At 52.7% G+C, this 27,604-nt stretch overlaps 1 protein-coding gene across 5 annotated transcripts in view; it reads right to left on the bottom strand.

The window, feature by feature from the left end:
• MXRA7 (matrix remodeling associated 7) overlaps window positions 1-27,604 on the bottom strand; it is a 38,100-nt gene that overhangs the window by 9,502 nt on the left and 994 nt on the right. For 3 of the 5 annotated variants that reach the window (XR_009209982.1, XM_032176842.2, XM_032176844.2), the window contains exons 2-3: window positions 4,895-4,958; window positions 1,876-1,969 (exon numbers count right to left, since the gene is read on the bottom strand). Coding sequence is in view for 4 of the 5 variants with exons in the window: in XM_032176842.2 (XP_032032733.1) it covers window positions 1,876-1,969; window positions 4,895-4,958 (158 nt within the window). In the remaining variant the exon portion in view is untranslated. Of the gene's footprint in view, window positions 1-652; window positions 734-1,875; window positions 1,970-4,894; window positions 4,959-5,124; window positions 5,407-27,604 lie in introns of those variants that run through there. The other 2 variants (XM_032176843.2, XM_058428589.1) reach the window with 2 other exon arrangements.

The following is a 27,604-nucleotide window of genomic DNA, read 5'->3' as shown; positions in this document are numbered from 1 at the left end:
TTTCTGCAAAGAGCCAGATACCACTTAGATTTGGGGGCCTGTGTGGTCTCTGCTGCAGTGACTCACCTTGGCCACTGTGGCACAAAGGGGGGCATAGACCACAGGAAAATGGGTGAGTGTTGCTGTTCCTGCCACGCTGGGTTGACACAGGCAGGTGGCGGATCAGATGTGGCCCGGCCGTCGTCTGCTAACCCTTGCCCTGATCATAAGAACCTGCCTGTCTCACAGCTTGGGAGCACGGACCGTTCTCAGGGTATCTGCTGTGCACTGTGCAGAAGCTGCCTCACCTTCTCAGGGTGAGACCCAAGGCTGCAGGGTGACGACATCCACATTTCCGAAGCCTGAGGTCCTGGGGTGACAGTTCCCCCAGCCTTGTGAGGGGGCACTAGCACCCCAACCTGCTGGCCCATTAGGCCCCCTCCAGGAACTCAGGGACTTAACTCCCCTCCAGGAACCTCTGCCCCCAGACGGGGCCTTTTCTGCCAGAGATTCCTCGTGCTTGAGAAGAATGAGAAGGGCTCAGGTGGGAAATGTATTAATCGGTTATGAAGGCGATGGAGGAGGGGAGGTTGAGGCCGCGTCAGTTGTTCGGGGGCACGTTAGCACGCAGTAGAAGGGGAGCACCACTAGTCTAAGAAATCAGTGTCCTTACCAAAAGGATTTGCAAGAATATTTGTGGCTCAGGACCTAAGGAACTTGCTACAGGGAAGTGAGGTCAGAGGTCAGCTCAATCCTGAAATATAAATGCAGCAAACCTGGTCATGCCATGAGGCAGCATCCTCAGCACCTGAGGACTCGGGGCTCCTGCCAGGGCTCTTCCTCCTGGCTGTGCTTACACTGCCCGCCCCCCACCCACCCAGGATGAAGAGCTTTCCTGCTGAGGGTCGAGAGCGCTGATGCCAGCAGCGGGAGGGGAGACAGGACCTGTCACCGGCAGAGCAGCTCTGAGGTTAGAGGGCTGCCTGGCGGGTGGCCTGGCATGCAGTCACGAGAGGGCAGTTGAGTTCTGATTCCAAAATCATAAACCACCCCTTCTGCTCGGACCCTAGACCGCTGGTTTCTGCTGACAAGTAGGGGGTGATTCCCACGAGCTGCTCTGGGTCGCCAGGCTTGGAAAATGGCACAGCTACCACCTAGACTTCTGCTTTAACCAAAGGACTCCAGGCCACGCTGCAGAAGGGCAGCAGTGTGGGTGAGCACCAGGAGCCTGCTGGGCCTGATGCAAACGACTGTCCCTCTGCTGAGACCTCCCCAGCTGTCTCACTGTGCCCAGCACACCCCTTCCCCGCCCAGCAGGATGGAGTGGAGGGAAAATGTGGCGGGGTGCCCAGTGGTTGTGCAGGGGGTGTCCAGATGGGAAGGGGGAGCCAATTCCAACAACAAGAAGCCATAGCTGCACTGCCCGGAGCTACAAGGCGCGGCTGCAGGCGCCGGCCTGGGAGGCCGCTGAATGATGGGCACCAAGAATCCGCTGTGTCCCGAAGGAGAAATGGAGAAATCAGCTCTGTTGGGGACTCCGTGTGTGAGTGACAGCCAGGTCCGCTCCAGGCTCTTTCCTGGCATCTCATTTCTTTAGATGGGGGCAGTGGGGTGTGCAGCGGGTGGGGGGGTGCGGTAAATGGGCTCTGTATCCCCCATCACCAGTGGCCTCCTCCTGGTCAGTGCCAGGGAGGGGGTGCCAGGGGTGCGCGAGCCTGGCTGACCAGGGCGGGAAAGAACTCCTAAACTGGGGAGGTGGGGCGGTGGTTGGACAGAGCGCATAGAAGCCCCACCTCCTTTCTGGGCCCTTCTGCCAAGGGACAGGAACATGAAGGGCTCAGAGGGGCACCCCCCCCCCCAAGAGCCCGCCAGGCCCAGCAAAGGGGCTGAACCTACCTCTGCTCCTCCTGCAGCTCCTCTTTGCTCATCATCTTTTTGTACTGGTTTCCCCTCAGCTTCCCGGGGCTGTATTTGAAGGAGAAGCCTTCTCCTGTGGAGAGGGGACCCAGTAAGTGCCAGGAGTGCTGTAGAGGCTGGTCTCCACAAACCCCGGCCCCCTTTCCCTAGGTTTAAGAAGAAACACCTCAGGCAGAAGCCACATCTGGCTGTCCGAGACATCTCACCCCAGCGCCTGTACCCCCTCTCGTTCCATACATTTCCCTTAAATCCTACAACGAGACACCCAGAGAGAAAGCAGTCCCACTCCTAGTCCACGGCTGTCTCCAGATGCCACATCCCTCCCGACATCTGCAGTGCTCTGCCTTGCCCTGGCCCTGCCCAGCGGCTCCTCTCAGCTACTGAGCTCAGAAGCGACAGCTCCAGCAAGCAGAGCACAGCTCATCTCGGGACACACACCGCACCTGCCTGGGCTTGGGGAGGCTTGTGTCATCCCCCCGCCCCCTGCAGCTATTGGAAATCTGAAAACACGCATCCAGGCAGCCCACAGGGGCCAGGCCAGGGATGCGGGATTTGCCGCGGCGGGTTTGACGTGTGTACTGCTGAAGAGGCAGAGCCCGATTTGCCAGTCCCCGAGGGCAGACCCCCCATCGCTGCCTACAAAAAACGGACAGATCTCGAGGCCTGAAGAGGGCACGTGGACAGGTAGATGGTGGGCACAGAGGAGGCCAGGACCTGTGGCCTGGAGTGGACACAGGCTCCGGGCACATGAGCCACGGCGAGGAGAGAAAAGCTGAACTTCCAGAGGGAAAAGCCCCATGGGGGAGCAACCTCTTGGTTCCTGAATCCAGCAGGTATTGGGCAGAGCTGGCTGGCCTCTTATCGACCTCCACTAACTAAAGGAGCCAGTGAGGGAGGCGTAGAGAGATCCTCAGCTGCTATTTTGGAAGTGCTGCCCTCTCTGTCCCTCCATATCCTGTCCAGCAGCCCGAAAAGCCAGGCCCCTCCCCTCTAGCTTGCAGCCCTCATGCTACCAGATAGGCTGATGCGGACCTATGGGGAGGCGGGGGGGCTCTCGGTGAAAGGAAGAAGGTTCTAGATGCGAATTCAGAACTCAAACATCTGGTTGGGTGTGGTGGGTCATGCCTGTAATCCCAGCACCTTGGGAGGCCAAGGCAGGTGGATCACTTGAGGCCAGGAGTTCGAGACCAGCCTGGGCAACATGGTGAAACCCCGTCTCTACTAAAAATACAAAAATTAGCCAGGCGTGGTGGCGTATGCCTGTAATCCCAGCTACTCAGGAGGCTGAGGCAGGAGAATCGCCTGAACCCGGGAGGCGGAGGTTGCAGTGAGCCGAGATCGTGCCACTGCACTCCAGCCTGGGCAATAGAGTAAGATTCCAGTATCCCCCCACCCCCCAAAAAAAGAAAACATACAAAATCCTGCCTGCTTGGTCCCAGTCTTAGGTTTCAATTTATGGGGCAAGTCTGATTAGTTTTGTTTTCTGAGCCAGATAGAACAAACGACTTGAAAAGGATTTCGCTCAATCACATGCAGTGCACCAGGCAGCGCATCCAATTTTGCTAGGCCAGGAATCAATGTGACAGCCTCTGAGGGACGGGGGAGGTTTCTTCCTCCAGTCTCCTGTGAATTCACCGAGTCGCTCAGGGAAGTCATTTTAGCGACACTGATCAATTAGCCTCTGAGGCTGCTTCGTACTGCAGAGGGGCTGGGGGTGCTCACACATTCTTCCAACAGCTGGAGCCATACACCTTTCCCTGCCTTGCTAGAGATGGCAGGAGGCTAAGACGGCAGGAGGTGCTGGGGGTGGGGCATGTTGAGGATCAGCGGCGCAGATAAGTGGGGAGGCTGGTGACAGCGCTGGGGGGCTGTGCCCTCTGGCAGCTATGCCAGGGAGAGGGGTCTTCGAGCCTCTCTCCTTGTCCTTGCCAAGGGGCCTCCCTCCTGTGTCCCCAAGTCACTAACAGGATCCCTGCATCCCTTCAGCTGTCTCAGGCCACATGGCAGGGACAGATGCCAGGGCCACGGCTGCAGTGAGTCCCCAGTCCCCAGTCCCCAAAAGCAGGGAGCAAGGGTGCTTCCTGGTAAGGGACTAATGTCCCCACCTGCAGCCCACCGCCTGCACCCAAGCTTCAGTCTCCCCTCCTGCTCCAGGCTGTGCTGATGGAAAGCGAGGCACTGCCTCAGGGGAAGCTCTGCCTCCCAGCCCAGCCTGCCCGCAGGAGCTGGTTCCTACATTCCTGAAACCTTCTCTTTCCACTGCTCCTGCCAGCGGCCGACTTAAGATCACAAAAACAGTCTTGCTTTTTTAGAATTATGAAATATTTCAAACATATAAAACTGCAGAAAGCACTAATCCTCCCTGTGCTTGCCATACAGAGCCAACAAACGCTGACATCTCGCATGTCTGTCTTCGCTTTTTTAGAGAAATAAGCGGACGGACCCAGCAGAAGCTACTCCACATTTTGTTCCGCCTCTGTCTGTCCTGGCCGGGTCAGATCTGGCAGATCTGTTCTCGGCCACTCCCTTTCTCCTCTCAGTCTCATGGCTGGGGCCTGTGGCCAGTCAGCCAGAGCTGCTTAGAAAGCAGGCGTGTCCCCTCTCGGGGCCTTCGTTGTAAAGGAGGCACGGGGGAGGCCGTGTGAGTGGTTTTCGTCTCAGTAAAATAGGTCAGAGATGTTTGGAGAGAATCGTGAAATGTACAGCGTGGTCACAAGAGGGGAGTTAGGAGGCAGCGCGGGACAGAGCCGGGCAGGGCGTGTAGTGTGTTCCTAAGAGGGGCCCCGGGATGGGAAAGTCAAGCCCCAGAGTGCAAAGGGGGTGAGGGAGGCCAGGGCAGGACATCCATGGCGCCAGACTCCACCTCTCAGTGCCCCACTCAGGCCACTGTCCCCCCCATCCCTCCCCTCGGCACTCGAACCCCAGCTCCTGGGATCCCCAGCCGGACACAGGCCACCCCCGACACAGGCCCCCTCATGAGCGCAGAGGTCTCACTCACCGTCCTCCTCCTCAGGCCCTTCCGACGATGGCCCCTTCTCACCATCCAAGCCCTGCTCCTCTTCCTGCAAGACAAGGACAGGGTCAGTGCCCGTGGCACAGACTGGGTGATGGGAAGTGGTGGCGGACAGAAGGTAGGGGAGACAGAGGAGGGCCTCGAAGGTCCAGCCCGTCCTTGCCCTGCGGCAGCGTCTGCCCTGTGGTCATGGTCAAGCAGCAGGTGGGGGCTGCGTACAAACGATGTGCACCCCAAGCCCTCGGCCTTGGCCTTTCCCAGGTGGGTGCCTGTTGAGGCGTCTGTGTGCCGTTTGGAGAAGTGGGCCCAGGACTCCCACTGCGTCGCTGCGGCGAGTAGACAAAGGGTGCAAGAGGAAAGCTGGCTGGGGTGTCTGTCTGGGACCAGGGCCAGGCAGCATGGCCATCGCAGCCTCTGGCTTTGCTTCCTTCTGTGTTGTTTTCCATCTCCAACTCTCAGTGTCCATGTTCCCAAAACTGGAGCCCCACCTCTTCAGCCAGTTCTCTCCCACACAGAGACACAATAAACAGACGATCAGAGGAATGGCCCGGGATGGCCTTGGTGGAAGGAAGAAGTGACTTCAGCTTGCAGGAATGTCAGAGGATGAGAGCGACGTGCCGTGCCCACGGGCTCTGTGGGATTGAAGGTCGTGGGGAGGGGACATGGGGCCCCAGGAACTTCAACTTGGAAGCCCAGTGGGTAGATGTGGAAATTAATGAATGAGCAGCCCCAGCTGGTCCCATGGAGCCCAGCCAGCATCGGCCGCCCACAGGGAGGCTCCTTAACAAAACATTGAGCTGTGCTGGGAGGCGAAGTTTTTACAAGCCCCATGGCGGGTCGGAAGTGGCAAACCCAGAGGGGCCTTGAGCTCCTCTGAGTGACTTTTTGTTTGTTTGGTTTTTGTTTTTTCTGAGTTTTTTTTTTTGAGACAGAGTTTTGGCCCTTGTTGCCCAGGCTGGAGTTCAGTGGCGCGATCTCGGCTCACTGCAACCTCTGCCTCCTGGGTTTAAGCGATTCTCCTGCCTCAGCCTCCCAAGTAGCTGGGATTATGGGCACCCGCCACCCAAGCCCAGCTAATTTTTTTGTATTTTTAGTAGAGATGGCATGTCACCATGTTGGCCAGGCTGGTCTCGAACCCCTGACCTCAGGTGATCCGCCTGCCTCGGCCTCCCAAAGTGTTGGGATTACAGGAGTGAGCCACTGTGCCCGGCCTGAGAGACTTTCTTGACTACACAAAATGCTGCCTGGGGGCAGCTGTGCAGGCAACACAACCTCTTCCCTGTTGAGCAGTTTGTACACAGAGACTCGGTGCTATCTATGGTGAAGTGGTGCCTGGATGTCCTGATATTTCCCAAATTTTGCACAGCAAAGTATCTTTGTGGCTGAGGTTGGGGTAGGCAGGCCTCTTCAGGGGGCAGGGAGAGGAGCCACTCCATTTAACACAGCAAACCCCCTTCTAGGCATCTGCTCCAGACTGGAGAAATGTTTTTTTTTTTTTTTTTTGAGACGGAGTCTCGCTGTGTCACCCAGGCACCCAGGCTGGAGTGCAGTGGCGCGATCTCAGCTCACTGCAAGCTCCGCCTCCTGGAGTCACGCCATTCTCCTGCCTCAGCCTCTCCGAGTAGCTGGGACTACAGGCGCCCGCCACCACGCCTGGCTAATTTTTTTGTATTTTTAGTAGAGACGGGGTTTCACCGTGGTCTCGATCTCCTGACCTCGTGATCCACCCGCCTCGGCCTCCCAAAGTGCTGGGATTACAAGCGTGAGCCACGGCGCCCGGCCAGGATTTTTATATAATGACTCTGACTGCATGCATTTGAAAAGACGGAACTGGGGACTGGGCGCGGTGGCTCACGCCTGTAATCCCAGAATTTTGGGAGGCCGAGGTGGGTGGATCACCTGAGGTTGGGAGTTCGAGACCAGCCTGGCCAACATGGCAAAACCCCGTCTCTACTACAAATACAAAAAAAAAATTAGCCGAGTGTTGTGGCAGGTGCCTTTAATCCCAGCTACTCAGGAGGTTGAGGCAGGAGAATCGCTTGAACCCGGGACGCGGAGGTTGCAGTGAGCTGAGATTGCGCCACTGCACTCCAGCCTAGTGACACAGCAAGGCTCCATCTTAAAAAAAGAAAAAAAAGGGAGGCGTTTATAGCTGCTGATGTGAAAAGTGCATCAAGATAAATCGAGGGAAAAATGCAAGCAGCAGCCCCACGTGAGCAGCGCGGTCATCTTGCTGTAAGTGGCAAAGTGGAAGTGCACGCTTGTGCTCGAAAATGCAGAGAAAAGGTTTGTTTTTTGGAAGGGCCCACGAGAAACTGTCATCGGTGGCTACCTGTCAGGAGAGGAGATTGGGGGGCAGCTTTTCCTTTCCATCTTACACATTTCAGTATAATTTGGACTTTCCATTAATATGCATGAATGACTGAATATATTTTTTAAATGCTAATGGTGTCTTTGGACAGTCAGATCCAAAGACCCCATTTTTTCTTTATTTTCTTATATATTCTAAAAAGGAGGAAAAAAAGAAAAAGTAAGAGGCCAGGTGTGGTGGCTCATGCCTGCAATCTCAGCACTTTGGGAGGCTGAGGTGCAAGGGGTGCTCGAGCCCAGAAGTTCAAGACCAGCCTGGCAACATAGTGCACACCTCGCCTCTACTGAAAATTTAAAAATTGGCCGTGCATGGTGGCACGCACCTGTGATCCCACCTACTTAGAAGGCTGAGGCAGAGGGATCACTTGGAAAAAAAAAAGTAGAAAGAATGTAACATCCTAAAAATATACATATATATTTGGTTTCTGCCCCCAGTTCTTGACACAGTTTTTATTTTGTTTTTTGAGACAGGGTCTTGCTCTTTTGCCCAGACTGGAGTGCAGTGGTGCAATCACAGCTCACTGCAGTCTTGACCTCCAGGGCTCAAGCAGTCCTCCTGCCTCAGCCTCTGGAGTAGCTGGGATCACAGGTGCATGCTACCATGCCCAGCCCTGACACTGAGCTCCTAAATCCCTTGAATTTGCTAAGTTACAGGGGTGCTAACAGCATGTTTTGTTCTAACATTTGGTTTTGATCCCAGTCGCTGGCACAGAGCTCCTAAACCTGTTGGAATTTCCTGGGTGATAGGAGTGTCTTTTGTTCTAAGGAGGTGACTCCTGGGTGGGTTGATCACCGGAGAGATCAAGCTGCAATGAGAAGCTTGGAACTTTCAGCCCCACCACCCCCCAGCTTCCTCCAGAGACTGGAGGGGAGCTGGAGACTGAGTTAAGAATCGATGACGCCTATGTGATGAGGCCTCCATCAACACCCCTATAGGGTTTGGAGAGCTTCCAGGCTGCTGAATGCATTCCGGTGTGCGGGGGGTAGCGTACCCCAACTCCATGGGGACAGAAGCTCCTGCATTCAGGACCTTACTGGACCTCACTCTACTTAGGTACCTCCATCTGGCTGTTCATCTGTAGCCTTTATCACTTCCTTTCTAATAAACCAGTTAACATAAGTGCTTCCCTGAGCTCTGTAAGACGCCATAGCAAATTACTCAACTTGAGGAGGGGTTCACGGAACCCCTGATTTGTAGCCAAGTAGGACCAAAGTGTGGGGAACGAGGGGACCTGATACTTGTGACTGGCCCCTGAAGTGCGGGGCAGTCTTTGGGACTGGGCCCTAACCTGTGGGGTCTGCACTGATTCCAGGCAGTTAGTGTCAGAGTTGAACGGGAGGACACCCACTTGGTGTCTGGGTGGCTGGAGAATGCGCTGGTTGTAGGGGTGGGGCTGGCTGCATATTTGGTATCAGAAGTGAAGGGTTCTGTGGAGTGTTGTGTGCAGGGACAGAAAAACAGTTGGTTTTTCTCAAGGTTGATGTCTCTCTTTAATGACAGGCAAACAGCCACTGACCTATTCAGGGCAGGGCCCTGGAACTAAGCCCAATATCACGAACAGACAGGAGGCCAGTTCTCCTCTTATGTGCAAAGGACACAAAGATTAAATGAAAACAACAGCAACAATAAGCACAGTCCCTGCTTTATGGAGCTCGTGGTCCAGTAGGAAAGACAAACAAATAATTGCAATCCAGGGCGAGGAGTCCATGAGCCGGGGCAGATCCATATCCCCAAAGGACCCGTATCAGCTGACGTGTCCAAGCCCTCCTGAGCAGAGAGAGGCTGGCACACATTTAGATTTTGGGCCAGGCACAGTGGCTCACACCTGTAATCACAGTACTTTGGGAGGCCGAGGCAGGAGGGTCGCTTGAGTCCAAGAGGTTGAGGCTGTAGTAAGCCATGGGGGTGCCACTGCACTCCAGCCTGGGCAAGAGTGAGACCCTGTCACACACACACACAAAAAGTTGTACTTGACTTTGGAAGTCTGATTTTTGTTTCTTTTTTTTTTTTTTGAGACAGAATTTTGCTCTTGTTGCCCAGGCTGGAGTGCAATGGTGCAATCTTGGCTCACTGCAGCCTCCACCTCCCGAGTTCAAGCGATTCTCCTGCCTCAGCCTCCCGAGTAGCTGGGACTACAGGCACGTGCCCCCACACCTGGCTAATTTTGTATTTTTAGTAGAGATGGGGTTTCTCCATGTTGGTCAGGCTGGTCTCGAACTCCCGACCTCAGGTGATCCGCCCGTCTCGGCCTCCCAAACTGCTGGGATTACAGGTGTAGGCCACTGCGCCTGGCCTGGAAGTCTGATTTTTAAAAAGCTGTGGTCGTGACCCATTGATGGGTCAGGAAAGCACATGAGAAGGCCTTACTAGTATTGTTAAAAAAAAAACAAAAACGGGCGACCAAAGTCTTGGTGAAGTTTGAAGCTTTAATAACTTCGGAAGTATAGATACTACAAATGTACCAAAAAATGACATTTGAAAGGTTATTTACATTTAAAATACCTTGATATCTCTTACTTAGGTTCTTACAATACTCTAGTGCTATACATGGCTCTAGTTGTTTTCAAACTTCGAAAAGCCTTTTATCGACTGTTGGTCAGCGACGGGAAAAGATTGCACTGCGATTCCAGCTTCACCATGTTCCAAAGAACTGGAGTTTGTGCACACGTGACCTCAAGGGAGGTCAATTCAGCCCAGGACAGGGCTCCTTTGCCTGCCTGTCCGTCCAGACACTGGCACATGCAGAGAATTAAAATGAAAAATCTAGCACTTGACTGTCAGGAAACTAAGTGGAAAAGAAATTTAAATAAGTAAATATTCAACTGATGTTTTGTAGGTTTGTACATTTAAACATCTGAAGTTATTAAAACTGCACTAAGACTCTGGGGACACCCCTGTATCCCAGAATGAAATAAAAGGCAAGGCTGGGCGCGATGGCTCATGCCTGTAATCCCAGCACTTCGGGAGGCCGGGACGGGTGGATCACGAGGTCAGGAGTTCGAGACCAGCCTGGCCAACATGGGGAAATCCCGTCTCTACTAAAAATACAAAAATTAGTTGGGCGTGGTGGTGCACGACTGCTTCAGCTACTTGGGAGGCTGAGGCAGGAGAATCGTTGGAACCTGGGAGGCGGAAGTTGCAGTGAGCTGAGATCATGCCACTGCACTCCAGCCTGGGCAACAGACCAAGACTCTGTCTCAAAAAACAAAAACAAAAACAAAAAGAAATTAAAGACAAACAGTGTTTTGTGTGTGGTAGAGTTAGATACTGGTTTATAAAACTTCTGGGGCCAGGCGAGGTGGCTCACGCCTGTAATCCCAGCACTTTGGGAGGCTGAGGCAAGTGGATTGCTTGAGCCCAGGAGTTTGAGACTGCCCTGGGCAACATGTCAAACCTCAATTCTACAAAAAAATTACAAAAATTAGCTGGGCATGGTGGGATGTGCCTGTAGTCCCAGCTGAGGCTGAGGTGGGAGGATCACTTGAGCCCAGGAGGTCAAGGCTGCAGTGAGCCCAGATCACACCACTGCCCTCCAGCCTAGGTGAAAAGAATGAAAGCCTGTCGCAAACAAACAAAAGAAAACAAAACAACAACACGACAAAAAACTTCTGGTGTACTTGTGTGACTTTATATACAGGATGTAATTTAAAATTTCTTTCTTATTGTGACACCTAACAAAAAAAAGTTTGAAAACACTGCTGAATTGGCCATTTATTTTGTTTTTTGTCTGTGCAGAAATCCCCTGTTCTTTCGGAAGTTGTCCCTTGAATCCCGTGGCCCCAGTTGGGGCAGTCAACCCCTCCCCCTTCCATCTACTTATCTGGATGGGTGGGGGCATAGGCCCAGGAGCCCAATTTCTGCCTGGGGGACAAGGACCCTCTGGGACCAGAGCAGTGAGCTGCCTAGAGTGGGCCCGGGGGGAGAGGCTCGTTGGAGAGCCCCCTCCCCTACTGTGTGCTTGTCCTGAGGCCATTCCACCCTGCCTTTCCCTGCCTGAGAGCCGCTCCATTCCAACTCCCATCACCCCTCTCCTGTCCACCACTCACCCCTCTCCTGTCCACCACTCACCCCTCTCCTGTCCACCACTCACCCCTCTCCTGTCCACCACTCACCACATGCAGACTCTGCAGGCCAAGAACATCTCAAATTTGCCTGCATCAAATCTCAGCTCCGCCGAAGTCAAGGGTTGGATAGCCATGGAACGTTTTTTTGGAGTGGTTATCAAACTGCACCCCATGGAGGCATCCCAGGGCCTCACACCTGGGCTTCTACTGGAAATAACATCCTCACTTTTATCTGGGTAACTTGTTAGGCTTTTAAAGAATATACTAATAATAATCGAATGAATTCCAATTATTATTATTGTTATTATTGAGACAGGGTCTTACTGTCATCCAGGCTGCGGTAGAGTGATGTGATCTCGGCTCACTGCATCCTTGACCTTCTAGGCTCCGTTAATCCTCCTGCCACAGCTTCCCTAGTACCTGGGACTACAGACATAGGCCACGAGGCTTGGCTAATTTGTGTATTTTTGGTATAGATGAGGTTTTGCCATGTTGCCCAGGCTGGGCTTGAACTCCTGGGCCCAAGGGATCTGCCTGCCTCAGCCTCCCAGCTCCTGGCTGTGGTGTTTTTACTTTTTTAAAAAATAATGGGGGCCGGGTGCGGTGGCTCATGCCTGTAATCCCAGCACTTTGGGAGGCTGAAGTGGGTGGATCACCTGAGGTCAGGAGTTCGAGACCAGCCTGGCCAACATAGTGAAACCCTGGGTCTACTAAAAAATACAAAAAATTAGCTGGGCGTGGTGGCAGACGCCTGTAATACCAGCTACTTGGGAGGCTGAGTCAGGAGAATCGCTTGAACCTGTGAGGCGGGGGTTGCAGTGAGCCAAGATCACACTCCAGCCTGGGCAACAAGAGCAAAACTCTGTCTCAAAAACAAAACAAAACAAAACAAAAAAACCCACCAGTGTTGACTGCATTTTGCCCTGATTTTATAAAAGTGTGGACACAACAGAAAAGTGAAAGTGCTGACTCCAGTAGCAAGAAGTGCCGGTTTCAGACACAGTGCAATTGAGACAAAGACACAAACCCTTCTCTGCAAGGGGTGGCTCTTCAGCTTCAGGTGTGTGTGTGTGCGCAACGGGATGGGAAGGGATAAAGCACAACCTTGTGCGAGATACCAGAGCTCCATCGTCTAAGGCTGTGCCCAACAGAGAGCTGGCACTAAGGATTTTACCTTCGTGCCGCCCTCATAGCACGCCCATCTTTCCTTCCGCTTTGGCACATTCAAATTTGCAGCTATGTCTTCAGGAATGTGCACGGTGGGGGCCTGGAGGAAAAGGGAGCTCAGCTCAGCTGTGACTGCAGGGAGCAGGGAAGGCCTTAGAGTGGATGAGAAAGCCACGTTGCGTCTGAGATGGGCTTGCCAGGCAGATGCAGAGAGAAGGGCATCTGGGCAGAGTGTACAGCCCATGTAAAGGCATGGAGGCACAGAACACCTCGGCTCTTCCAGTGGTTCCGCAGACTTGGGTATGATTGCAGGATGGGTGTGACACGGTCAGAAATAGTGCACAGAGGCTGGGTGTGGTGGCTCATGCCTGTAATCCCAGCACTTTGGGAGGCTAAGCCAGGTGGATCATTTGAGGCCAGGAGTTCGAGACCAGCTTGGCCAACATGGTGAGACCCCCCCCTCTCTACTAAAAAAAATACAAAAATTAGCTGAGTGTGGTGGCGGGTGCCTGTAATCCCAGCTACTTGGCAGGCTGAGGCAGGAGAATCTCTTGAATTCGGGAGGCGGAGGTTGCAGTAAGGCGAGATCGCACCACTGCACTCCAGCCTGTGTGACAGAGCGTGACTCTGTCTCAAAAAGAAAAAAAGAAAGAAACAGCGTGCAGAAATGCAGGGTCTGCAACCACAGAGACCGTATACAGGACACTAAAGCATTTGGTTTCATTCCTCGGGAAGTGAGAAGCCACCTGAAGCTTTCAAACAGGGACAAACAAGGCTGGGCACGGTGGCTCACACCTGTAATGCCAGTACTTTGGGAGGCCGAGGTGGGAGGGTCGCTTGAGGCTAGGAGTTCGAGACCAACCTGGGCAATGAAGTGAGACCCCCATCTCTACAAAAAATTAACAAATTAGCCAGGGGTGGTGGCATGTGCTGGTAGCCCCAGGTACTTGGGAGGTTGAGGTGGGAGGATCGCTTGAGTCCAGGAGTTTGAGGCTGCAGTGAGCTATGATGGTGTTACTGCACTCCAACTGAGTGACAGTGGGAGACCCTGCCTCTAAAAAAATAAAATAAAAAATAAACAGGTATCAACACAAATTTTTTAAACGAAAAAAAAATAAACAGGGACACACAGAGTGAGAGCTGCACTTGGGAGGCTGAGGTGGGAGGATCGCAATGGGGCAAGAGAAGAGGCAGGAGGAACTATGAGAAGAGGGTACAGAGCTCAGGGGAGAGATAGTAAAGGCCCAAACTGCGATGCTAAAGGCATCTGGCCGTCAGCTCAGCGTTGAATGAATCCGTGAAGGTGCGGCCAGCCAAAGGCAATCTCTCCAGGGTCTCATGGTCTGAGTCCTCCCCACCATCAGGCAGCTGCACCACGCTGGGCGTGACCAGGATCATTTCCTGGAGGCAGCACGAACCCAACAGAGTACGCAGCTGATTCTTCCTGGGGTCTTAAAGGAAACGGAACAGAGCAGCTGCTAGAGCGCTGACTCAAAGCTCACCCAAGGCCATCGTCACTGCGGAGTTCCTGTCCATGCCCTTGGTCCCAGGAGTGTTCAGGCTACTCGGCTCTTGGGCTACACTGTGTTCCATGCCCCAATTCATATGCTGAAGCCTTAGCCCCAACTACCTCTCATCCTGACTCTATTTGGAAACGGGGCCTTTAAAGAGGTGATTAAGTTAAAATGAGGCCATTAGGGTGGGCTCTAACCCAAAGACTGCTGTCCTTATAAGAGGAGACTCGGACACACACAGAGACATGAGGGTTGTGAGTGCACAGAGGAAAGACCATGTGAGGAGGCGGAGAAGGCGGCCAACTGCAAGCCAGGGAGACAGGGCTTAGGAGGACCCGAACCTGCGGACACCTTGAACTTGGCCCTCCAGTCTGCAGACCTCTGGGAAAAGAAACGTCTGTTGCTGAAGGTGCCCGGTCTGTGGCATTTTCTTATAGCAGCCCTGGCAAATGAACACATCATGTTTCTGATGAAAGTCAATCCATTTCACGGAAATAGAGAATTGAGACAGGCAGCTGGCGTCACCCTGGCTGGTCCCCAGGGCAGGCTGGGCTGAGCCCAAGCTCCGTCACTTCACTGATCAGAGTCTCAGCATTTTATGACTGAATAGAGATCACGTTTTAATGTCATGTTCTGGGATAATTTTCTAATTCAGCTTTTCCCTCCAACGGAGGAGGTGGAGGAGGGAGGGGGAAGGCAAAGGGGACGTGCCTCCTGACAGCCTCCCCAGTGCTAGGAGCCTAGGACCAGGGTGCCCCGGAGGCCAAGGTGAGGGGCCCGGCCAGGCTGCAGTAGCTGGGAGAGACAGTGAACCAAGCTCACGCCCTGCAGGCTGCATGCTGCCATTTATGGCTGCCCTGGCTGATTCAAGCTAATTCAAGCGTGATGCAAACTGCTGAAGTCGGGAGAGGGAGAGAGGGGAGGTGGGAGGGGAGAGAAGAGAGGGACAGATAAGAGGGGGGAGGGGAGAGAGAGAGAGAGAGAGAGAACACTAACAGAGGGAGAGAGAGTGATAGATTTCTGCCTGTTTGTCTGCTGCCCAAGGCGATGGTTTTGCTGTGGGGCAGTGCAAAGGTCTGTTGTGACCCTGTGGCCATCAGAGCTGCCGCCTGCTGTGACTGCACCAATCCCACTGGCTAATCCAGAATGACTTTAGGGGACAGCAGCTCCAGAAGGCAGGCCGTTCCTAACTCCCAAGGGGACACCTGTCCCTCCCCTGCCTGCAGCAGGCAAGGATGGAAATAACAGGAAGGCAACAAGGGGCCTGCCCAGGCCCCCCAAACCCAGAATGGGCCAGGCCTAGGGCTGCCTCCACGGTGCCTGACAACGCTCTCAGTCCTTCCAGAAGGACTCCATTAACCAATCAGCTGCTCATCTTTTGCAATGGGGGCGGGCGGAGTATCAGCTGGTGCCAGCTCTGGGGGCTTGGTGGTGGGCAGGGAGGGCAGGCTGGGGCAAGGGTCACCTCTGTTCCTCCATACCCGGCAAAACAACTCAGCCATCTCCCCCTCCAAACTATAGCTCCAGGCTGAGGACACGCAGGCTCCACTCTCTAAATCCGTATTTGCAACTGGATGAGGCATGTCCCAGGAACTTCTGTCCAGAACCTAGTAACCCAAGTCTCAAACTGTCCCCCTGTCACTTGTCCAGTTTTTCTTGGCAGTCACAGCATCTCTGACACCTTAACATGGCCTAGGAATGTTGATTCCAACCTGACGACTTCCTTCCTTCCTTTTTTTTTTTTTTTTTTTTTTTTTTGGGGATAGAGTCTTGCTCTGTTGCCCAGGCTGGGATGCAATGGTGCAATCTCTGCTCACTGCAACCTCCGCCTCCTGGGTTCAAGAGATTCTTCTGCCTCAGCCTCCCGAGTAGCTAGAATGACAGGTGCACACCAGCATCCCCGGCTAATTTTTGTATTTTTAGTAGTGACAGGGTTTTGCCATGTTGGCCAGGCTGGTCTTGAACTCCTGACCTCAAGTGATCCTCCCGCCTCGGCCTCCCAAAGTGCTGGGATTACAGGCGTGAGTCACTGCGCCCAGCCCTGACTTCCTTTCTATTCTGAATTCTAGAGTCTCCCCTTCACTCCAACAGGCTTCTGGCTTCACCCCTTTATTCTCTGTTCTCCTGCTACAACCATTCAATGCCTTCAGGTGGCACCTACATCTGCTCTCCTCCAATTCATCTTTTTTGGGGAGACGGACTCATTCTGTAGCCCAGGCTGGAGTGCAGTGGTGCAGTCATGGCTCACTGCAGTCTCAACCTCCCTGGGCTTAAGCAATCCTCCCCCCTCATCCTCCTAAGTAGCTGGGATCACAGGCGTGTGCACAATACCCAGCTAGTTTTCTTATTTTTTGCAGAGACTGGGTCTCACTATGTTGCTCAGGGTGGTCTCAAACTCCTGGGGTCAAGCCATTCTCCTGCCTCAACTTCCCAAAGTGCTGGGATTACAGGCAGGAGCCGCCACACCCAGCCCTCATCCAGCTTTAAGAACATCTTCAAATGCCAACTTCATAATGCTTTTCCTGCTCAAAACCCATGCCACCTGCCTACATTGCCTGACCTTGTTCAATTTCAATAATCTCTGTTTCTCCAAGTTCTACTTCCAGATTCTCCTGCCATCAGACTGGGTGAGGTCTCTCTCCTCGATGGCTAAGAACCGGGGGTGCCACTGGGTAGGGGTGGTGGGCTGGGACTTGGGGTGCTCTTTGCACCATGGCCTCAGGAATGTGATCTCCTTCCACATTCACCTCTGCACCCCTCTCCTTCCTCTGTCTGGGCAGGGGTCCCCCAAGGTCACAGGACCTGATTTGCAGGCCCTTTAATTCTACCCTAGGTTTGCAGAGACTGCTGCAAGGAGGAGGGGACAGAGTAAAAGGGGCCTAGACTGCCGCCCACAGCAGCTCTGTTTTTGCTTTATGTCCTGGGCTTCCATAAGACACTGAAGAGGCAAGAAGGGATCCAGTGTTTTATTATCATCATTTTTTTAAATTTACTTTTGCGACTGAGTCTTACCCTGTCGCCCAGGCTGGAGTGCAGTGGCACAATCTGGGCTCACTGCAACCTCCACCTCCTGGGTTCAAGCGATTCTCCTGCCTCAGCCTCCCAAGTAGCTGATTAGTCCCAAGTAGGGATTACAGGCAAGCGCCACCACACCTGGCTTTTTGTATTTTTAGTACAGACTGGGTTTTGCCATGTTGGCCAGGCTGGTCTGGAACTCCTGACCTCAGGTGATCTGCTTGCCTCAGCCTCCCAAAGTGCTGGGATTACAGGCGTGAGCCACCGGACATGGCCAGGATCCAGTGTTTTAGAAAATGTTAGAAAACCACTGATCTAGTGTGGCTTCCACCTAAGGAAAAACACTTGCTGATGGAACCTTGGATGAACTGCTGGTATCCTGTCTCTGTTTGAACGCTTCTGGGACAGGAAACTCATTACCTTACAGAGCAGTCTTCCTCTCTGGGGCATAACATAACAGCGCGAGTGCAAGAACTGCAGGCGGCTGTGCAGGGCGCTGGGCTAGAGGCCTGGGCAGGGAGAGAAACAAGATGCCTTCCTGCTGCCCCAGGTGGGAGACAAAGAGACAGGACCTGCCTCTAGGCAGGAGCCCACAGCGATTTCTGTTCTTTCTTTTTGTGGCATTGTGGCGTATTTATTCAACAGGTGCCTACTGCATGCAGGCCTGTTGCGGGAGCTGGGAGGTAGCGGGCAAGGGCCCTGCTCTCCGGAACAGGCGTTCCACTGCAGCAGACAAGGCACACTGAAATAAAAGATGACCTCAGACCGGATGAAGTGATATGAAGAAAGCCAAACGTGACGACGCACTGGAGAAAGAGAGAGAGTGGGCGGGTGGTGGGAGGGACTTTACATCTGCTCACAGGGGCAAGGACACGGAGAGGACAGAGGTGAGGACCGACTGCGTGGAGGCTCAGGCAGGGAGGGGTGTGCTGGGCAGGGTCCTGATGTGGGCACAGGGCTGGCAGGTCTAAGCACCAGAAAGGAGTCTGTGGCTGCGGGGGGCTGGGAGCAGATGCCGAGTAGGCAGGGTCTCCTGGGCCTGGGGCTGTGGGAAGTTTGGAATTGCAAGCGGAGGGCTGAGCAGGGGCCGTGGGGTGTGCTCTCTGTGCGAGGAAGGTCATGCTGGTTGCTGGAAGAGCCTGGCAGGGGTGGGGAGGACGGGAAACAGGGAGACCAGTGAGGAGGTCACTGAACAGCCACCGAAGCAGGAGCCAGAAAGATGAGAGGAGGGAGGGCTGCTCTTGGGACACACTCTGGAGAGGTGACCAGAATTGCAGACAGCAGGTCTTTAGGGCGTGAAGGAGGCGGGGATGACCTGGGCTTTTGGTCTGAGCAGCTGAGTGTGGGGGGGTGGATCGGGATGAGATGAGGAATGCCGGGTGGAGGGGCAGCAGAAATGAGGCACTCGTCAGCGTGTTGGGCTGAGGTGCACGTAGACAAGCCAGGGGCCGGGGAGCTCAGGGGAGGCGAGAGCTGGGCGTATAGATGTGGGTACCATCAGCTGTTGATCAGGGGAATGGGGGCGGCAGGTGTGTTCTGGAAGGCAGCAGGCGGGCCTGGTCTAGGAGTCCTGCAGTTGATACTATGGGCATGAGCTCTTCCAGCAGGGCAAAGAGCAGGAGTGTGCTGGGTAAGCCGCTGACAAGGAGGGAGTATGTTGCAGGTGGGGGTGTCTGGGGAGAGACCGGATCACTGTTCCTGCGAGGAGCTGACCCCTTCCGGGCCCCAACCCCCGCCCAGGATCGACTGTCGCGTTCCAATGTCCAGACCAAAAGCATCGTCCTGCATTCCAACCTCACATCCCAATCAAGGGCACATTCACAAGCCCTAAACAAACTCTTGTTCAGATGACTGGGGCATGCCAGATTCAATCCTATCAGATTAACAGTTTTTGGCAAGTTCCTACAAAGAGGATTTAGAGGACACCAAAAGCTTCATTTAAAAAACAAAAAAGGAAAACAACAATAACAACAAAACACTCTTGGGCAGCAATCTGTACTCTCCGCAACCCCTATCAGGGAATATCAGGTCGAATTCTAGGCGCTACATTTTGAGACAGAAAATATAAGACAGAGAAGAAAACTAAGAGACGAATAAAATCCGATGGAAGAGGGTTGGAGAAAATGACTCAATTTTATGGGGGAAAACCAGGTTGAACAATTTTGACCATGACCAGCTTTAAATATTGTAATAGAAGATAAGGGCTGGGCACAGTAGTTCACATCTGTAATCACAGAGCCTCAGGAGGCAGAGGCAGGAGGCTGGATAGAGGCCAGGAGTTTGAGACCAGGCCTGGGCAACATAGCAAGACACCATCTCTACAAAAAGTTTAAAAATTAGCTGAGTGTGGTGGTGTGCACCTGCAGTCCCAGCTACTCAGGAGGCCAAGGCAGGAGGATCCCTTGAGCCCAAGAGGTCAAGGCTGCAGTGAGGTATGATTGTGCCAATGCACCCCAGCCTGGTTCTCTAAATAAATAAATAAATGAAGAAGAAGAAGAAGAAGAAGAAGGAAGAAGAAGAAGAAGAAGAAGAAGAAGAAGAAGAAGAAGAAGAAGAGAAGAAGGAAGAAGGAGAAGGAGGAGAAGAAGGAGAAGGGAGAAGGGGAAGGGAGAAGGGAGAAGGGGAAGAAAGAAGAAGGAAGAAGAAGAAGAAGAGGAGGAGGAAGAGGAAGAAGAAGAAGGCGGCAAGTGGTCAGTTTTTAAAATCTCTTGAGGGCCGGGCACAGTGGCTTAATCCTGTAATCCCAGTACTTTGGGAGGCCAAGGCGAGTGCATTGCTTGAGGGCAGGAGTTTGAGGCCAGCCTGGCCTGTAACATGCGAAACCTCATCTCTACTAAAAATACAAAAATTAGCTGGGCCTGGTGGTACGTGCCTGTAATCCCAGCTACTTGAGAGCCTGAGGCAATAGAATTGCTGGAACCCGGGAGGGGTAGGCTGCAGTGAACCAAGATTGCGCCACTGCACTCCAGGCAGGGTGACAGAGCGAGACTCCCTCTTAAAATACATATATATATATATATGTGTGTGTGTGTATATATATATATCTTGAGGAAGCCTCACCATAGGAAGAACTTCATGAAAGGCTAATGGCTGACTTGACTATGGAGTAGGGTTCCCTGCTGATCTCCAGCAGAGCACCACTGGGCTGGGGGCATTTTCTTCTCTTGAGGTAGGAGGATGGCTTGAGCCCAAGAGGTGGAGGTTGCAGTGAGCTGAGATTGCACCACTGCACTGCAGCTTGGGTGATAGAACCAGACCTTGTCTCAAAACAGCGAGATTTATCTCAGACTCTGAGTCCTCAGCAAGTAAGAATCAAGCCAGGAGAAATACGATGAATACTAAGGTCATCACACAAGAAGGCCCTTGCTGAGAATCTGCCAGGGTTGTCTCACCCAGAGGTCAGGTTGGTCAGCGGGTTATAAATGTGCACAAGGAGTTCTCACTTGAAAACATTAAATACACACATACACAGACCACAAAACTGGAGCTGAAGGGTTGGACACAGTGGCTCGCACCTATGATCCCAGCACTTTGGGAGGCAGCAGCCGGCAGACTGCTTGAGCTCAGCAGTTTGAGACCAACCTGCAACATGGCAAAACCCCATCTCTACAAAAAATACAAAACTTATCCAGGCATAGTGGTGCGTGCCTGTGGTCCCAGCTACTTGGGCGGCTGAGGTAGGAGGATGGCTTGAGCCTGGTAGGCAGAGGTTGCAGTGAGCTGAGATTGTGCCACTACACTCCAGCCTGGGCGACAGAGTGAGACTCTTTTTTTTTTTTTTTAAGCCAGTTAACTTTAGCAGTAGGAGGTTGTATATCAAGTTTAGTGACACTAATGTTAACAAGTTCTGATAACCCAACACCATTGGACCAGCCGAGGTCCTAGCTCAAAAAAAAAAAAAAAAAAAGAATACATTGAAAAAAACAAACAAAAAACTGGAGCTGCTACCTGAAAAGTGGACAGTCACTTCTGTAAGTTCTATGGCAATTCAGAGGCAACATTTGAAGATAAACAACTTCCATGAGTCCTGCAATGGGTTTTCTCTGGGCCATTAAATCTCATGTAGCCATTTTTTTAGCCAATGTAACCCTGTGTCCAGAAAACAGCATCATAGGCAGGCGTGGTGGTGGCCACCTGTAATCTCAGCTACTCAGGAGGCTGAGGCAAGCAGGAGAATCACTTGAACCCGGGAGGCGGAGGTTGCAGTGAGCTAAGATTATGCCGCTGCACTCCAGCCTGGGTGACAGAGGGAGAGGGGAGAAGGAAAAAGAAAATAGCATCGCTTCTACCGCCCCGCGGCAGGGAATAGAATGACTAGAATGACTGCTGCAGCACCCTCCAGCTTCTTTTTCAGATTTTTTTTTTTTTTTGAGGCGGAGTCGCTCTGTCGCCCAGGCTGGAGTGCAGTGGTGCCATCTCGGCTCACTGCAAGCTCCGCCTCCCGGGTTCACACCACCCTCCTGCCTCAGCCTCCCGAGTAGCTGGGACTACAGGCGCCCGCCACCACGCCCGGCTAATTTTTTGTATTTTTAGTAGAGATGGGGTTTCACCGTGTTAGCCAGGATGGTCTCGATCTCCTGACCTCGTGATCCGCCCGCCTCGGCCTCCCAAAGTGCTAGGATTATAGTCGTGAGCCACCGTGCCCGGCCAGCTTTTTTTTTTTTTTTTTTTTTGAGACAGGGTCTTGCTGCCCGGACTGGAGTGCAGTGGTGCGATCAAAGCTCACTGTAGCCTCTACCTCCATGACTCAAATGATCAGCCTGCCTCGGCCTCCCAAAGTGCTGGGGTTACAGGCATGAGCCACCGCGCTTGGCCCTTTCCAGCCTTTTGACCAAGCAGCAAGCAATAAGAATGCTGAAAACAGGGCCGGGCACGGTGGCTCATGCCTGTAATCCCGTCACTTTGGGAGGCCGAGGCAGGCTGATCATTTGAGGCCAGGAGTTCAAGACCAGCCTGGCCAACATGGCGAAACCCCGTCTCTACTAAAGATACAAAAATTAGCCAAGCATAGTGGTGCATGCCTATAATTCCCAGCTATTCGGGAGGCTGAGGCAGGAATACTGCTTGAACCCGGGAGGTGGAGGTTGCAGTGAGCTGAGACTGCGCCAGTGCACTTCTGGGCGACAAGAGCAAAACTCTGTCTCAAAAAGAAAAAAAAGAAAAAAAAAAAAAGAATGCTGGAAAAAGCTCTGCATGAGGTCCCCTTAGAGAAGGGGCTTCTGACCCTGACCTCCTCATCCTGTTCCATACATCTGTCCTTAACAGTGGCAAGCCCAGTGTGGCCAAATGCAGGTTGTTCCAGAAATACTCCTAACCATCAGGGATCTGGCATTTCTCCGGAAGACTGTTTACCAGAGGTCCAAGCTGGTCTCCCTCCTCCCACACTGTGGTTTAAGCCGACTGGGAAAGAGCAGGGTTACAGAAAGGAAACTGTCTGCAGGCTCACCATTTCATTTCTAGCTCTCCAAAGCTAGGTGGCTTTTTTCTCAAGACATATTCTTTAAAAACGTACTCCTTCTTGCTAAGCAGAAAATTCTAGCTGACATTAGTCTGTAACCAAGACTCTTTCTCTCTGAAAGCACAAAGTTTAGCTATTAGGAAAGCCCCGGGACTTCTTTCATATATGGAAAAAAATTAAGTTATGCGCTCAAACAACTTTACAAAAAAACACCCACTGGAACTACTGAGCATGGAACTCTACTTACAGCCCTCCAAGGCATCTTCTATTCAGTTGCTCTATATCGTTATAATTACTGTGAATACAATATTTTATGTTCTACCTTTTTACTTATTTCATACTAATTTGCTAATGAATCCAATGTGCTAATTAATGAACATTTGGATTATTTCTAGTTTTTTCCCCAGTAAGTCACTAGGCCTGTTCTGGACTAAATATCTGTGTCCCCTGCAAATCCATCTGTTGAAGCCTTAACCCCCAGTGTGATGGTATTTGGAGGTGGGGGTCTTTGGGAGGTGAGATTTAGATGAGGTCACGATGGTGGAGCCCCTAGGATGCTATGAGGGCCCTGATGAGAAGAGGAAGAGACATCCCTCTCTCTCTCTGGCACGTGAAAGTATAGCAAGAAGGTGGCTGTCTGCATGCCAAAAAGAGAGCCCTCACCAAAACCAGAACCTGCCAACACCTCCATCTTGGACTTCCCAGCCTCCAAGAGTGTAGGAAATAATGCCTGTTGTTTGAGCAACCCAGGCTGTGGTATTTTGATATATCAGCCTAAGCTGCTTAAAGACAAGGACCTAAAGTGATATAAACAACTGGCAAATATCTACTTGGCCCTCCACTACTTGGCTTCTGAGATTTTGCTAAGAGAACAGAAAGTAGGCCCACTCTGCCATCACAAAGGCCCACACTGCCATCACAAAGGCCCCCTCTGCCGTCACAAAGGACCACAGTGCCGTCACAAAGGCCCACTCTGCCGTCACAAAGGCCCACTCTGCCATCACAAAGGCCCACTCTGCCATCACAAAGGACCACAGTGCCATCACAAAGGCCCCCTCTGCCGTCACAAAGGACCACAGTGCCGTCACAAAGGCCCACTCTGCCATCACAAAGGCCCACTCTGCCATCACAAAGGCCCACACTGCCATCACAAAGGACCACACTGCCATCACAAAGGCCCACTCTGCCATCACAAAGGACCACACTGCCATCACAAAGGCCCCCTCTGCCGTCACAAAGGACCACAGTGCCGTCACAAAGGACCCCACTGCCATCACAAAGGCCCACTCTGCCATCACAAAGGCCCACACTGCCGTCACAAAGGCAGGACAGATGATGGGGAAGTTCACCTGCTCCTGGGTCATTCTGGGAAGGCTAGGGTCTCTGCAGCTTCCAGAGCCCACATCTATGGTGAACAGGTTGGTGAGGGCAGAAGACACAGGTGGACCTGACAGCAGGGTGACTTCAGGGGAACCAGGGCCAAGTCACATGGTGAAGACAGACAGATGGAGGCTGTGCTACCCACTCAGACCACCACTGCCAGAGTGTCTGAAAAACCAACCCCTTTCCCAAGAAATTTCCCAAAGAAGAATGTTGGCTTCTTTGTTCTAACATTCTCTTTTGAAAAATTCCAAACCTACAGAAAAGTTGAAATAATAATACAATGAATACCATACACCCTTCACCTAGATTCACCAATTAACATTTTGCCATCTTTGCATTCTCTCTCTATACACACCCACACTGTGTGAGTGTGCATGTAACTATTTGAATCATGCCATGTCATCCCAAAATGTTTCAGCCTGCATCTTCCTAAGGATAAGGACATTGTTTACACAGCCATCTGCCGGTATCATACACAAAAAATTCAGCGTTGATTCAATAAGCTTACCTAACACAGCCATTCATTTAAAAAATGTCTCAATTATCTCCAGTATGTCCTTTATAGCTCCCTTCTCTGATCGAGAATCCAATCAAGGATCAAGATTGTATTTATTTGTCATATTGCTTTAATCTCCTAAATCCCAATTAAATCTAGAAGAGTCTCTCAGTGTGCTTCATGACACCGGCCCACTGCCTTACAGGAAGTCCCTACTCTGTTGTTTTTTTTTTTTGAGAGGGAGTCTCACTCTGTCGCCCAGGCTGGAGTGCAGTGGCGGGATCTCGGCTCACTGCAACCTCTGCCTCCCAGGTTCACGCCATTCTCCTGCCTCAGCCTCCCGAGTAGCTGGGACTACAGGTGCCCGCCACCACGCCCGGCTAATTTTTTGTATTTTTTAGTAGAGACGGGGTTTCACCGTGTTAGCCAGGATGGTCTCGATCTCCTGACCTTGTGATCCACCCACCTCGGCCTCCCAAAGTACTCTTTTATTTTTATTTTTTTATTTTTTATTTTTTTGGAGACAGAGTCTCGCTCTGTCATCCAGGCTGGAGTGCAGTGGTACGATCTTGGCTCAACCGCAACCTCAGCCTCCTGGGTTCAAGTGATTCTCCTGCCTCAGCTTCTTCCGGGCACGCGCCACCATGCCCGGCTAATTTCTGTATTTTTAGTACAGACGGGATTTCGCCATGTTGGCCAGGCTGGTCTCGAACTCCTGACCGCAGGTGATCCTCCTGCCTCGGCCTCCCAAAGTGCTGGGATTACAGGCCTGAGCCATCGTGCCCGGGCTCTAGTCTGTCTTTGAGCAGCTAGGCCCCAAGTACCAAGATACTTGAGTCCTGGCACAGATAAGAGATTTAACTCTAGTGCTATTCAAATGACCCTTGACGCTTTGCCAATTCCACTGTTTGGGAATCCGACCATCCAGCCTTGCTCCAATCCACACGTCCATTAGGTAAGAGGCCTGGCAATCCTAAAACCCCAACCTACACAGGAGCACCAAGAAAGCCCTGAGTCCTGGCCTGAAAAGAGGCCTGGCTCTCGTTCTTGACTTCGTTGGCTCATGATTCTTTGTGTGAACAGGGCTTGCCTGTAATGCTTCCTCACAGCCCGCCCTGCGCTAATTCTTAGGAGAGAAAAGAGGTTCTAGCAGTATCATTCCGCTTCTCCTCGGCCTCCCTGCCCTGGCCTGTGCTGCCCTGGGGAGGCAAGAGCTGCACTGATCTCATCCCCATTTCTTTGGTCCATTTTCAGGGTCTCAGCCTATAGTGGCCCCTCCCCACTACATTGTCCTTGGCCAAAGAGGGCACCGCACCGTGCACCTAGGGGACGCTCCTGAGCGATCCCCAACAGCAGCTGAAGGCTGCTTCCTGGGGCCAGATCCTTCGCAATAATCAGCTTTGTAGTAGGAGGCAGCAGCTGCCCCAGCCCGCCCAGGCCTCCTTGGGAAGGGAGAGGACTGGATTAGAAAGGAAGCAGTTAATGGAAAATGAAGAGGGAGGGGAGAGGTGAGTTACACGCTGCTCCCCAGGGCAGTGACTTCTGAGCTAACAGCAGGTGGAGTTACCCTCCTCCCTCACTGTTGGTGGGGTTCGCTTAGGGAGGGAGGGAGAAGGAGGCTGGCGGAGGGCATCACCCCACTTCCCAACCCCGATTTGAGTTATCTTCCCCAGGGGGCGTTTTTCCCTATCTGTCCTCCAAGCCCCAGCAGTGTGATCACCAGAAGAAAGCACTGGAAGCTCTTGGAAACGTTGCAGCCCACTTCAGGACAATTTCTTTTCCTGTCCTTTCTTTTTTTCTTGTCACTGACTCGAAGCTCACCAAGACAATTTCTAAGCAGCTTCTTAGGTTAATGCCACCACTGGGAGTGGGTGGGATGACACAATATCTGTGTCCCCACAGCGCCTGGCTTAATGTTTGCAGGCAGGAGTTTTGGGGGAGCTTTGGCCAGCTCAGGAAGGCCTGGGGACTTGAGCCCAAAGGGGAAGGGCACTGACTTCAATTGAATTCTCCTGTGGGGTAGGTTCTCTCAGGAGGGTGCCTTACCAGGAGGACAGACACAAGCCTCAAGTCATCCTCACTGGCACCTATGTCATGGGGGCTGCCTGGCACGCGAAACCCCATACTGCCTTGTCCTTCAGAGCACCCATTCAGCTTCAGAGGACCTGCATTCACCCAGACAGAGGCAAATTATGCGAGAGGCCCTATTTAAACACCACTGAACCTATTCCTGTAGGTATCACGTGCTGAGAGCCGAAAGCCGTGTAGAAAGTTCTTTAAGTGCTGTGCCCCACAGGATTGAGATAAGACAGGGCGCCGCTAAACGACATTTTGCACTTCAGTTCAGAGCCTGGTGTGGGTGATAAAGGGCCAGCCCTGTAAGGCCAGGGCTGACTGAGGGTGCATGGCGGCTCCAGAACTCTCTAAAGGCCTCTCCTGCTCCCGCGAGACCTCGATGGAGGCAGGAATCCCAAATATGGGAGCAAACACAACAGATCAGCACATGTCCAAACCGCACCCCCTCCACCATCACCCCGTGAGGTCTGGAAGCCCACCCCAAGCAAGAACGGCAGGGCCTGCCCCCGCTCCACCCCATTAAATGTGGCTGGTTAGAATCCTCTCTAATGACACAATTAGTCACCCACTTGTCAAGCAAAGCGCCTGCTCAGAGGGGGTCTGGCGCACTTACTCAGCAAAGAGAAATGCCTCTGAGCACAGCCTGGCTGCCTCCTCCTCCCCCGAAGGGCTTCTCTCCAGGATAAACCATTGTGTCCAGCACAGGACAGAGTGGGCACGTAGACACGCAGACACGCTGGCAACGCGCATCCCAGCTCTCCTCCCTTCCAAGAAAACGAGCTCGGGGCTAAGAACAAGGGATTACAATCCGACTGGAGACCCCGGCGGTGGCCTGGACCAGCCAAGCGTGGGGAACTCCTGGGAACATGGGCACACAGTGTAGGGGCTGGGATGAGTGGATGAGGGAAATCCGACTCCTCTCAGATATCCACAGGCAGGACAAGGTGGCCAAGGCCGAGCTGATGGACAGCATGGCGGGAGGCCTGGGGCAGAGGCAGGGAGGGCCGCTTTGGGGTGCTCACTGGTGCTCCAGGAGGGCTTTATCCTGCATCTTCACTCCATCCAGGCCCAGCTTACCTACAACCCGGGGGAGTCGGGGTAGGAGGGTGTTAGGAGATGTGTAGCTTGAAAATGACAATAAAAAGGACCTG

This window comes from Hylobates moloch, unplaced genomic scaffold, assembly GCF_009828535.3.
Source record: "Hylobates moloch isolate HMO894 unplaced genomic scaffold, HMol_V3 SCAFFOLD_15, whole genome shotgun sequence".
Lineage (NCBI taxonomy): Eukaryota > Metazoa > Chordata > Mammalia > Primates > Hylobatidae > Hylobates > Hylobates moloch.
Note: the sequence above shows the minus strand (reverse complement) of the source record. Positions and strands in the feature narration are given on the sequence as shown.